This window comes from Myotis lucifugus, unplaced genomic scaffold (assembly GCF_000147115.1).
Source record: "Myotis lucifugus unplaced genomic scaffold, Myoluc2.0 scaffold_38, whole genome shotgun sequence".
Lineage (NCBI taxonomy): Eukaryota > Metazoa > Chordata > Mammalia > Chiroptera > Vespertilionidae > Myotis > Myotis lucifugus.
Window position 1 is genome coordinate 2,297,404 of NW_005871086.1, and position 13,601 is coordinate 2,311,004.

Sequence of the window (13,601 nt, forward strand, 5' to 3'; positions counted from 1 at the left end):
GCAGTCTCATGTGACCTGCCCCTGTCCAAGGAGCAGCAGCTGTGTGAGCGACCCACTTCCCCATCCGAAGAGTAGCAACAACGTGAGCAGTCCGACCTGTCTGAGGAGCAGCAGCTGCACGAGCAGTCTTCCTACATCTGAGGAGAGGCAGCCCTGCACAGCCCGCCCCCATCCGAGGAGCAGCAGCTGCACAAGCATCTTGCCCTCGCCCAAGCAGCAACAGCCACATGAGAAGCCTGCCCAATCCGAGGAACAGCAGCTGTGTGAGCAGCCCGCCCCCATCTGAGGAGCAGCAGTTCTGCGAGCAGCCCGGCCCCATTAAAGGAGCAGGAGCAGCCCACCCCGGTCCTAGGAGCATCAACCACATGAGCAGACCGCACACATCTGAGGAGCAGCAGTGCTACACAGCATGCACTGGTCTGAGTAGCAGAGCCACAACAGCCTGCACCTGTCCGACGAGAAGCAGCCAGTCCTAGGAGCAGTAGCCCCACAAGAAGCCCACCACATCAGAGGAACAACAGCAATGTACAGCCAGCCCCCATTCAAGGATCAGCAGCCACGTGAGCAGTTTGCCCCAGTTCAAGGAGTAGCAGCTGTGTGTAGCCCGCCCCCATCCAAGGAACAGCAGCCTTGTGATCAGCACACCCTCTGTCTGAGGAACGGCAGCTGTGTATGAAGCCTCCCCGCACCAGCAAGAGGAGCCACCACAGCTGTGAACAGTACCCACCACAGGAGCTGCTGTCAGCTGAGGAGCAGCTGCTACCACAACCACCTGAGGAGCAACCAGAGCCCGAGGAGCCACTGCCAGCCAAGGAGCAGCCCCTGAACGACTCAACATCTAGATATGTCGGTGAGATCAAACATGGGTAGACAAAGAAACCCCCAAAGGAAAGAAAAAGAGGACTCGCCAGAAAAGCAACTTAGTGAAACAGAAGCATGCAGCATGACAGAAAAAGAATTCAGATTAAGGGTCCTAGAATGCATAAACTGGATGGAGGAAAAAATCAACAACTTATGCAAGAATCAAGAAGAAACGGATGAAAAAAATCAATAAATTATGTAAGAACCAAGAAGAAATGAAGAGTGATATAGCTGCAATAAAAAAACACCATTGAAAGTATCAACAGTAGACTAGGAGAAGCGGAGGACCGAATTAGCGAATTAGAAGACAGGAAAGCAAAACACACCCAAACTGAACTGAAATTGGAGAAAAAAATTAAAAGACAGGAGGAGAGCCTAAGGGAGCTATGGGACAACATGAAACGAAACAACATACGAATAATAGGGGTGCCAGAACAACAGAAAGAGGAACAAGGGTTAGGAAACCTATTAGAAGAAATAATATCAGAAAACTTCCCTGAGGTGGGGAAGAAAAAAGTCACACAAGCACAGAGAGTCCCAAACAAGATGAACCTGAAAAGACCCATGCCAAGACACATCATAATTACCATGGCAAATGTTCAGGACAAAGAGAGAATCTTCAAGGCTGCAAGAGAGAGACGGAAAGTTACATACAATTTGATGATCCCATTAGATTATCAAATGATTTCTCAACAGAAACACATCAGGCCAGAAAAGAATGGACGGAAATTTACAAAGTGATGCAAAGCAAAGGAATGAATCCAAGAATACTCTATCCAGCAAGGCTATCATTCAAAATTGAAGGGGAAATAAGAAGCTTCACAGACAAAAAAAGGCTAAGGGAGTTTATCACCACCAAGCCAGCAATGCAAGAAATGCTAAAGGGACTGGTGTAAAAAGAAGAAATAACAAGCTCAGAAAGAAAACAGCCACACACAAAAAAAGAAATGGCTACAAACAAGTACCTTTCAATAATAACTTTAAACGTAAACGGACTAAATGCTCCAACCAAAAGACATCGAGTGGCTGAATGGATAAAAAATCATGACCCATACATCTGCTGTCTACAAGAGACCCACCTCATTAGAAGGGACTCACACAGATTGAAAGTGAAGGGATGGAAAAAATATCTTTCACGCAAATGGAAAGGAAAAGAAAGCTGGGGTAGCAATACTTATATCGGACAAAATACATCTCAAAGTGAAGGCCATAACCAGAGATAAGGAAGGCCACTTCATAATACTAAAGGGATCAATACAACAAGAAGATATAACCCTGGTAAACATATATGCACCCAATGCAGGAACACCCAAATTCATAAAAAAACTCCTGGAAGATATCAAAGGAGAGATCGACAATAATATAATCATAGCAGGGGACTTTAATACACCACTGACATCACTGGATAAATCAGCTAGACAAACAATCAGCAAAGAAACAGCAATCCTAAATGACTCACTAGATCAGATGGACTTAATTGACATCTTCAGAACACTTCACCACAAAGCCGTGGAATATACATTCCTCTCAGGTGCTCAAGGGACATATTCAAAAATAGACCACATATTTGGTCACAAGCAAAGTCTCCACAAATTCAAGAAGATTGAAATCATAAAAAGCTTCTTCTCAGACCACGATGGCATAATGTTAGAGATAAACTACAATAAAAACAACCCAAAATACTCAAACACTTGGAAGCTGAATAGCATGTTATTAAATATTGATTGGGTTACCAATGACATCAAAGAAGAAATTAAAAACATCCTGGACACTAATGACAATGAAAACACAACAATCCAAAACCTATGGGACACAATGAAAGCAGTCCTGAGAGGGAAGTTTATAGCTCTGCAGGCCTATCTCAAAAAACAAGAAAAAATGGTAGTAAATCATCTAACTCTTCAACTCAAAGAATTAAAAAGAGAGCAACAAGAAAACCCCAGAGTGAGCAGAAGGAAAGAGATAATAAAGATTAGAGCAGAAATAAATGACATAGAGACAAAAAAACAATACAGAAAATCAAGGAAACCAAGAGCTGGTTCTTTGAAAGGATAAACAAGATTGACAAACCTCTAGCCAGGCTCACCAAGACGCAAAGAGAGAGGTCCCAAATAAACCAAATCAGAAACGATATGTGGGGAGCTGATATAGGGTTAAGCCTCGGACTGACCTGTGGGCAAAGTCACAAACAATTCCCAGCTTAGAGGGCACAGTCCTCTTAGCATAATTAGGCTTGACCTTATGAGGCTCTCTAGATCTTATCTGGGAAGCTAATGGGCTGAGGGAAGTGCAGGAAGTGTAACTATGGTCAAAACAAGTGAAACTCACAAGAACTGTGTAACTATAGAAACCACTACCTTGTTTACCGCTCACTATAAAATAAAGGCTCAGCTTGCCTTGGGATCTCTCCTTTTTTCTCTGTAGCCTCAGCCAGGCACAGGGAAGATCCATGGAGACTAAGGAAAGCTGGAGAGTTCTGAACGCTGTCTCTGTGTAAAACTTTCTTCGCCGACTCCGTCCACACCTTTGGGAACCCCTGGACTGCTGGGGCTAGCCCCCGGCAACGATAGAGGCAAAATAACAACAGACCCCACAGAAATACAAATGATTGTTAAACAATACTACGGACAACTCTACTCCAACAAACTAGACAATCTGGAGGAAATGGACAAATTCCTAGAAAAATACAACATTCCAAAACTCAATCAGGAAGAATCTAAAAATCTCAATAGGCCAATAACTATGGAAGAAATTGAAGCAGTCATCAAAAAGCTCCCAGCAAACAAAAGCCCAGGACCAGATGGCTTCTCAGGTGAGTTTTACCAAACTTTCAAGGAAGAACTAAAACCTATCCTCCTCAGACTACTACAAAAAATTCAAGAGGAAGGAACACTTCCAAGCTCATTCTGTGAAGCCAGCATCACCCTAATACCAAAACCAGGTAAAGACAACACAATGAAAGAGAATTACAGGCCAATATCCCTCATGAACATAGATGCCAAAATCCTCAACAAAATCTTAGCAAATCGGATCCAATAGTACATCAGAAGGATCATACACCATGACCAAGTAGGATTTATCCCAGGAATGCAAGGATGGTACAACATCCGTAAATCAATAAACGTAATACATCACATAAACAAATTGAAAGAAAAAAACCACATGGTCATATCAATTGATGCAGAAAAAGCATTCGACAAAATCCAACACCCATTTTTGATAAAAACTCTCAGCAAGGTGGGAATAGAAGGATCATACCTCAACATAATAAAAGCCATATATGACAGGCCCACAGCCAACATCATACTAAATGGACAAAAACTAACACCATTTCCCCTAAGAACAGGAACAAGACAGGGATGCCCACTCTCACCACTCCTGTTCAACATAGTACTGGAAGTATTAGCCATTGCAATTAGACAAGAAGAAGAAATAAAAGGCATCCAAATTGGAAAAGAGGAAGTAAAACTGTCCTTATTTGCAGACGACATGATATTATACATACAAAACCCTAGAGACTCCATCAAAAAAATACTGGACTTAATACATGAATTTGGCAATGTAGCAGGATACAAAATTAACCCCAAGAAATCTGAGGCATTTCTATACACCAATAGTGAACTTTCAGAAAGAGAGATTATGAAAACAATCCCATTTACCATCGCACCAAAAAAATTAATATACCTAGGAATAAACTTAACTAAAGAGGTAAAAGACCTCTACTCAGAAAACTACAGGACGTTGAAAAAAGAGATAGAGGAAGACATAAAGAGATGGAAGAACAAACCATGTTCTTGGATTGGTAGAATCAACATCATCAAAATGTCCATACTACCCAAAGCAATCTATAAATTCAACGCACTTCCCATTAAAATACCAATGGCCTACTTCAAAGATCTAGAACAAACTCTCCAAAAATTCATCTGGAATAAAAAAAGACCCCGAATAGCTGCGGCAATCCTGAGAAAGAACAAAGTAGGTGGGATCTCAATGCCAGATATCAAGCTGTATTACAAAGCCACTGTTCTCAAAACTGCCTGGTACTGGCACAAGAACAGACATATAGATCAGTGGAATAGAATAGAGAGTCCAGAAATTAGCCCAACCCAATATGCTCAATTAATATTTGACAAAGGAGGCAAGAACATACAATGGAGCCAAGATAGTCTCTTCAATAAATGGTGTTGGGAAAATTGGACAGATATATGCAAGAAAATGAAGCTAGACCACCAACTTACACCATACACAAGAATAAACTCAAAATGGATAAAGGACTTAAATGTACGACAGGAAACCATAAAAATTCTAGAAGAATACAAAGGCAACAAAATCTCAGACATATGCCAAAGCAATTTCTTCACTGATACAGCTCCTAGGGCAGTTGAAACTAAAGAGAAAATGAACAAATGGGACTACATCAAAATAAAAAGCTTCTGCACAGCAAAAGAAACCATCAACAAAACAACAAGAAAACCCACTGCGTGGGAAAACATATTTGCCAACGTCATATCTGATAAGGGCCTAATCTCCAAAATTTATAGGGAACTCATACAACTTAACAAAAAGAAGATAAACAATCCAATCAAAAAATGAGCAAAGGATCTAAATAGACACCTTTCAAAAGAGGACATTCAGAAAGCCAAGAGACATATGAAAACATGCTCAAAGTCACTAATCATCCGAGAGATGCAAATCAAAACAACAATGAGGTACCATCTCACACCTGTCAGAATGGCTATCATCAACAAATCAACAAACGACAAGTGCTGGAGAGGATGTGGAGAAAAAGGAACACTTGTCCACTGCTGGTGGGAATGCAGACTCATGCAGCCACTATGGAAAACAGTATGGAGTTTCCTCAAAAAGCTGGAAATGGAACTCCCATTTGACCCTGTGATCCCACTTCTAGGAATATATCCCAAGAAACCAGAAACACCAATCAGAAAGGATATGTGCACCCATATGTTCATAGCAGCACAATTCACCATAGCTAAGATCTGGAAACAGCCTAAGTGCCCATCAGTAGATGAATGGATTAGAAAACTGTGGTACATCTACACCATGGAATACTATGCTGCTGTAAAACAGAAGGAACTCTTACCATTTGCAACAGCATGGATGGAACTGGAGAGCATTATGCTAAGTGAAACAAGCCAGTCAATGAAGGAAAAATACCACATGAGCTCACTCATTCATGGATAATAAAGACCATTACAAACTTTTGAACAATAATAGATACAGAGGCAGAGCTGCCTCAAACTGATTGTCAAACTGCAGTGGGAAGGCCAGAGAGGGTTGGGGGACAGGAGGGAGGGGAGTAAGAGATCAACCGAAGGACTTGTATGCATCCATATAACCATAACCAATGGACATAAGACACTGGGGGGTAAGGGAGGGCAGAGGATTGTCAAGGGCGGGGGGTGGGGGAAGGACACATATGTAATACCCTTTGTAATACTTATTATAATATTTTTTTAAAGAATAAAAAAAAAAGATCTGAAGTGGTCACTGTGCCTCATCCCATTTATAAAACACTGGCACAAGTCAGAATTACGGAATTGATAAAATCAAGAGGTCTTGAGAGACACAGGGACATCCAGTGCGTCTTAAAAATTGATTCCATCAAAACTTGATTGGATCCATCTTGTTGGTTCCCTCATTCATGAGTCAATTAAGTGACACGTGATCATTTTATATTAGCTTTGTTTTTAATATTTAAAAATTATACTTTGACTACTCTGAAGGTCCCACCAAGATATTCAAGTAGACTCACTTTCTGGAGCCAGTAGTAAACTATTTCCTAAGGAATGCAACTCATGGGATGTTTAAGCCGAGGCATGACTCTTCTTGGTTCCCATAATGAAGCAGCACTAAGACTTTACCTTCATTGACACCCTGATCTATGTTTTGTTTTTCTCCTTGGTTGGTTTTCTGTTTATGTGTTTGTTTCTGTTCTTGGCCAACTTTGTTTCCAATCCTCGTTTGCACAGGTCTCGGTTATTCCTCATTAGTCACAACAGAGATTGTGCATTTTGTTTTGTGATCTAATCATTGTTAATCTCTCTATGGTGGGGACCTATTCTCTATCAGATGACAGATTATAGAGATTTTTGTTTGTTAGTTGGTTTTTGTTTGTTTTTTCAGTCTTTTTGTCTGTTTCCATTTTTCAATCTGTTTGTCTTGTTTCCATTGGAAGTAGAGATCCAGTGTGAGATTTGTGTATCTATCTATACTTTTTAAACTTTGTAAATCTGAGTCTTGATCTGTAGCTGAAGTTCTGTAACTAACCCTAGAATTTATGTGTATGAGTGTGAAATATTTTCCTAATTCAAATGCATATTAATAAATTAAATATAGAGCCTCTTAAAGGAGTTCTGTTAGCATTGCTTTATGGAGATTAGTAAGTAATGATTTGAATCTAATATTCCCCAAATTTCCAAAACATAAGGGAAACTGAATTACCACTGTTTTATATATGCCATCTTTTTCAGAGAAAAAAATTCTTATATAAATTATGGCTCACGGCATTTTTATATGAGAACTCAAATAATCAAAATTAATTTTTGGACAACTGAATGGTTTGGTAACATTTTTAATAAAATAGCCATAGGTCTTCTCCCTGATCTTATCAGAATGGCATATAAAGCAAGCATTTAAAATTACCAAAAATATGTAAAATTATGTGCTCAATCAACTGTAATTATAATTCTGACAATTTTATAGTGAGTCCACTGAAATATAACTTCTTAGATCCTTAACTATTTTAAGATTTTAGTTTAGTGTTAATAAAGTATTTTGTGGAAGTTTGTTGGATAATCTAATCTAATAAAAGACAAATAGGGTAATTAACCGTATCTCCGACACACTTCCCATTGGCTAATCAGGGCGATATGCAAATTAACTGCCAACCAAGATGGCGGCCGGCAGCCAGGCAGCTGAAGCGAACAGGAGGCTTGCTTGCTCCAGTGATGGAGGAAGCCAAGGTTCCCCGCCTGCCTTGCCGGGCTCTGAGCTGCACTCTAAGAAACAATGTTGCAATTATAGAAGCCAAACAAACCCTAGATTCCTGCTTTCAGCAGCCAAAGCCTCAAGCTGGAGCCAGCCTCAGAGCTAAAGCCAGCTCTCAACTCCAGTGACAGCCATAGAAGGTAAATAAATCCCAGAATAAAAGAAAAAAAGGAGAGACTGGGAGCTTCAGTCGCCCGCCAGCCTGAAAACGGCCCTCAGCCCCTCACCCAGACTGGCCAGGCACCCCAGTGGGGACCCCCACCTGAAGGGTGTGTGACCAGCTGCAAACAGCCATCATACCCTCATCCAGGCTGGCCAGGCACCCCAGTAGGGACCCCCACCCTGAAGGGGGTGCGACCAGGTGCAAACAGCCATCAGCCCCTCACCAAGGCTGGCCAGGCATCCAAGCGGGACCCCCCACCCTGATCCGGGACACCCTTCAGGGCAAACCAGCCTGCCCCCACCCATGCACCAGGCCTCTATCCTATATAGTAAAAGGGTAATATGCAAACTGACCCTAACAGCAGAACAACTGGGAATGACTGGTCACTATGACACACACTGACCACCAGGGGGCAGACACTCAATGCAGGAGCTGCCCTCTGGTGGTCAGGGCGCTGTCACATAGGAGGAGCTCTGCTCAGCCAGAAGCCAGGCTGATGGCTGCCAGTACAGCGGTGGTAGTAGGAGCCTCTCCTGCCTCCTCAGCAGCGCTAAGGATGTCAGACTGCAGCTTAGGCCTGCTCTCCACTGGCAAATGGACATCCCCGAGGGCTGCAGAGGCTGCCAGAGGGATGTCTGATTGCTATCTTAGGCCCAATCTCCCGGGGAGCAGGCCTAAGTCAGCAAGTGGTCATCCCCTGAGGGGTCCCAGACTGCGAGAGGGCACAGGCCGGGCTGAGGGAACCCCCCCCCCCCGAGTGCACAAATTTTTGTGCACCGGGCCTCTAGTCTATAATAATAAAAGTATAATATGCTAATTAGACCAGATGTCCTTCCAGATGACCGTCCAGACAAAGCTGGGGCTGCAAGGGAAGCCCAGGCCCCAGGTGCCGGAGGGAAGCCGATGACGGCAGCTGGGGGAGGAAAGGCCTACTCTTACACAAATTTCATGCATCGGGCCTCTAGTTTTTAAATAAGATGGAGTATGAAAACATTGGTCATGATGTATGTGTGTGTGTGTGTGTGTCTTTACCCTTATAGAATATCTAAATCATTGGATCATGTTAGTAAAGTGTTCCTTTTTGCTACTTTAAGCATAATGTTTACTACCTTTAAGAATGCATAAATAGGATTTTGGTGGCAGTGTGGGGTTATATTTCTGAGTGTTCCTGAACTTTGTTAGTCTACTGAAATCATTATGACAGACAATTCTCAATTATTCACCTTTAGGTTGACCAAACTTTAGTCCGGTTCCTCTGAGCCCTCTTGTCCACTAGGCCTCAACCTGGGGCCCATACTTGCTGGACTGGATAGCTCACTTTTAGCAAGAATATTACTAAATCAGTTTAGAGAAAAACCTCTCTTTTAATATCAAATAAAATTTCTAAACCCCTACCCTTGATATCTGATCTCTTGGCCTGCCTCAGCAAGAATCATGTCAATTTAACAAGTGTTTTCCCTATGCTTAATGTCTCCTCTTAGTAATTTCCCATCCACCAGCACACCCTTTCAATCTGCTCTTTGGCTATAAATTCCCACTGTCCTAATTGTATTGGGAATTGAGCCAGTTCTATACTGAGGTCTCTTTTCTCCTGTTACAATAGTTCCTAATTAAAATCCATTTTTACCACTTAACTACTGTCAGAGTACTGTCTGTGAAATAAAAGTTAGTTACTTTAGTTAAAGTCATAAAGTGGATTATTGAGACTGTTCTAGAAGTAATTATAACCAAAAATTAAGGTTGACTATGCAAAGTAATAAGATATGATTTTGTTTATCAAGAAGAAAAGAAGGATAACTTCATCTTAACATAAAATATCTGGTTATTTCAGAATCTGAAAGAGGATAGTAAAAACAAAACCCAATGAAGATAGAAAGCTGTAGAAGGTTCAGGAAGTAAATTCTGTTTGCCTTAGTATCTGAAAACAAATAATGATATATGTTAATATTTTGGCAATATTTGCAAAGCTCGGCTTTGATGTGTTTCTTTTTAAAAACTCAGAAATGCTTTACCACAAAACATTATATTGAAGAAAGACTGAAACTGGGTTTTCTCTCTGTTATAATGACATGACAAATTTATCTTGGTGTAAACTTAGGTAGTAAATGTTATTCTTTATCTTCTGTGTAATCTTCCAAGTTAGCAGAGATTCTTTAGTTTACTAAAATAATTTGTTGTGTCTTATGCTGACTATATTCTCCATTATTTTAAAATTATAGTTAATTGCCTAGGAAAGAGTTAAAGTTCCTCTACTGTTTATTTTAAACATATTTGCACTCTGGTCAATAGGTAGCTATGCTACAACCATCCTTTTTCTCTACACTACTGCTATAGGTTAATTTGTGTCCACCAAATAAATATGTTAAAATCCTTATCCCCAATACCTATGAACGTGACCATACTTGGAAATATAGTCATACAGTATTTGCAGATGTAATCAATTTATGATGAAGTCATACTGGATTAAGATGAATTGAAATATATTTCTCTATGTTCTGAGGACCTTAAAGGAGTATGCCCTTTTATGTGTTTCCAAAAATTATTTCATATAAACATTATTCTTTAGAAATTTGGAGTCAAGAATATTAAAATTGTTGGTTTACAAATACTTTATGTAATTCTTCCCTTTCAAACATGAATGTCCCTCCCTTCTGAGTGAGAAACAAAATGGATTCTATATTGGTGTATATAATAAAACTAAAGAAGAACAAACAAGAGCTTCTCTCTGAATTTGACCATCAATAATAAACATCAACAATCAATGAGGGCTCTTCAGAATACAGGCATAACTTAAGAGTTCTTCCTATAATTCACCAGCTGTCTGCATACTCTCCCCATTGCTACTTTCATTTCTTGATTCCTGAATGTGTAAATGATAGGATTCAGGAAAGGAGTGAGAACTGCATCAAAGATGGCCAAAAACTTATCCAGATGTGTGGAGGGAGATGGCCACATATAGACAAATATCAAAGGACCAAAGAACAGGACTACCACTGTGATGTGAGCTGACAGTGTGGACAGAGCCTTGGATGAACCAGCTGAAGAGTGTTTCTTAACAGTGAAAATGATGATGATATAGGAAATGATCAGCATGGAGAAGGAGCCAACAGAGATGAATCCACTGTTAGCTGTGACCATGTACTCTAGTTGGTAGGTGTCTGTGCAGGCAAGTTTGATGAACCGAGGAAGGTCACAGTAAAAGCTATCCAGAACATTAGGACCACAGAAGGGTAATTTTACCACAAATGCCAATTGAACCATGGAGTGGATAAGGCCAGTCATCCAGGCAGCCATTAAAAAGAAAATGCACATTCTTGGGCTCATGATGGTTAGGTAGTGGAGAGGTTTACATATGGCAACGTATCTGTCAAAGGCCATGGCTATGAGCAGCACCATCTCCACACCACCAATGACATGGATGAAGAAGATTTGAGTGATGCAGCCACTAAAGGAAATGACTTTATGCTTTCTGAAAAGATCATAAATCATCTTGGGAGAAGTGACGGAAGAAACTCCCAGGTCAATGAAGGAGAGGTTGGCCAACAGAAAGTACATGGGGGAGTGTAAGTGAGGGTCATGAATCACAGTGAGCATAATGAGGGTGTTTCCCATGATGCTTGCCACATAAAATGTGAAGGAGAACACAAAGAGAAAAAGTTGGATCTCCCAAAAATCCGTGAGTCCCAGGAACACAAACTCTGACACTGCAGAGTGATTCGCTCCATCTGTTGGCTCTGTCGGCTCTGTCGGCATTGCTACCTGAAAATGTAAATTGTAATAGTTATGTAATAAATTAGGAGGGAGATCAAAGTTATGAAAGCCTTTATCTACACTAGCATTAAAACTGACCGAATATGCCCAGGGCCTCTAAAATGTGACCACAGAGAAATTGGTGGCTTTCATGTGGAGTTGTTCTCTACTACAAAGTTGTTTCTGCATTTAATACCCTCTGTTTCTTCCCAGTATTGATGCCATAATATTAGTCATGACATAAGATGGTCAACATTAATAACAGGAATTCAATCTCAAATATTTTTATTTTTTGCTTCAAAACTAATATCTGGCCCCAGTCACATAACTAGTTATTATTGCAATCCCGTCCAAGCCTATAAACCTTTATCTGACAGACCCTTCTTTTCCTCCCCAGTTTCCACCTCTGAGAACATATTCATCTTAAATATTACTTAATTGTTTACCACACCTATGATGCCTTGCATTATTATTACTAATATTTATTATTACTAGTATAACCACCAGGTTTTCTCTGCATTTAATACCCCTCTGCTTCCTCCCAGGGTAGATACTATGATGTTCTTCATGAGACACAAGATTGATCAACATGGGTAATAAGAATGAATTCAACCCCAAATCCTTTTGATTTTTGGTTCAAGACTAATATACTGTGGCTTCAGTCACACAAAACTCTTTGCCAGTTTTCAATTATTTCATTCATTTCTAAGACCACCAGCCTTATTCTGGTAAACAGATCCTTTCTCTTGACTCCTTACCTCTGGGACATATTTATCATCAAGGTTCATTACATTTTAATCCTATCTGTGAGGTATTGTGTTATATTACCAGCATTTATTTTACTATCTCTTGTATTTTAGTAAATTGAGTACAATTCTAACTCCCCAACCACACTGTAAGCTTCTTGAAGGTGGAGATTGTGACTTATTCATATTCGGATTCACTGAAGCAATAAAAAAGTGGTCCACACAGAGGTATAAGTCCATGAATTGTCTGTTACCAGTTTGCATCATATTAGGACAATTTTACATCAGAACAAAATTCAAGTGTATGATTTTGTATTTACTAAAGTATCAACCCATGACGGATTGGGGACAAAAACTAATTTTTCACCAAAGATAGTTTGAGAAGCACTGCACTAGAGTACTTAACACATGATCTGACAAGCTTAAAACTATGAAGGGCATCATGGTGTAGTGAAAAGTATTTTGTTAAAGGCTCTGTGGAAGGACTTGTCATATTATTTTGTAATTTTATTTATATTTGGAGAAGCAACATAGCATAGTGAAAAGAATATGGACTTTGGATTCAGAAAACCAAGATTTATACTATGATTCAGCCACTAACAAGCTAATTTGAATTCTTGAAACTCAGTTTATCTATGGAATTGCAATCAATATTAACTTCTCAGAGCAAGTTGTAGGAATAAAATAAAGTTTTGTAATTGTGTGTTTAATGCATAGATATTAATATGTAAATATTCAGTAAATGTTTATTTTACTTATCTTTCTTTCATTTGTCCATTATAGTGCTTAACACATGAGATAAATAAACAAATACAAAAATAAAATGGTGTTGGCCAGAAAAATTCCATATTGAAAAGATATTTCAATAATATATTATGATTATCTCCTACACATAATAATATATTATAACATTCATACTCTTTTAGTGATCAAAATAAAAACCATCCTATATTGATTAAATATATTTCTCTCAAAAAACACTGTATTTATTTGTAGTACTTACTACAAATGTAATTCATTGTGGTTTTTTTGTTTGTTCTCCCTTTTTTTCTTTTTTTTAATAAAATGTATTG

The 13,601-nt window shown here is 39.7% G+C and overlaps 1 protein-coding gene across 1 annotated transcript; it reads right to left on the reverse strand.

Annotated features, from left to right (window-relative positions):
* Positions 1–10,822: 10,822 nt before the first annotated feature.
* LOC102428150 (olfactory receptor 4F3/4F16/4F29-like) lies at positions 10,823–11,752 on the reverse strand. Its single transcript, XM_006087530.3, has one exon. It carries the CDS (start codon positions 11,642–11,644, stop codon positions 10,823–10,825), a length of 822 nt encoding a protein of 273 aa, XP_006087592.3. The 5' UTR covers positions 11,645–11,752.
* Positions 11,753–13,601: the final 1,849 nt, after the last annotated feature.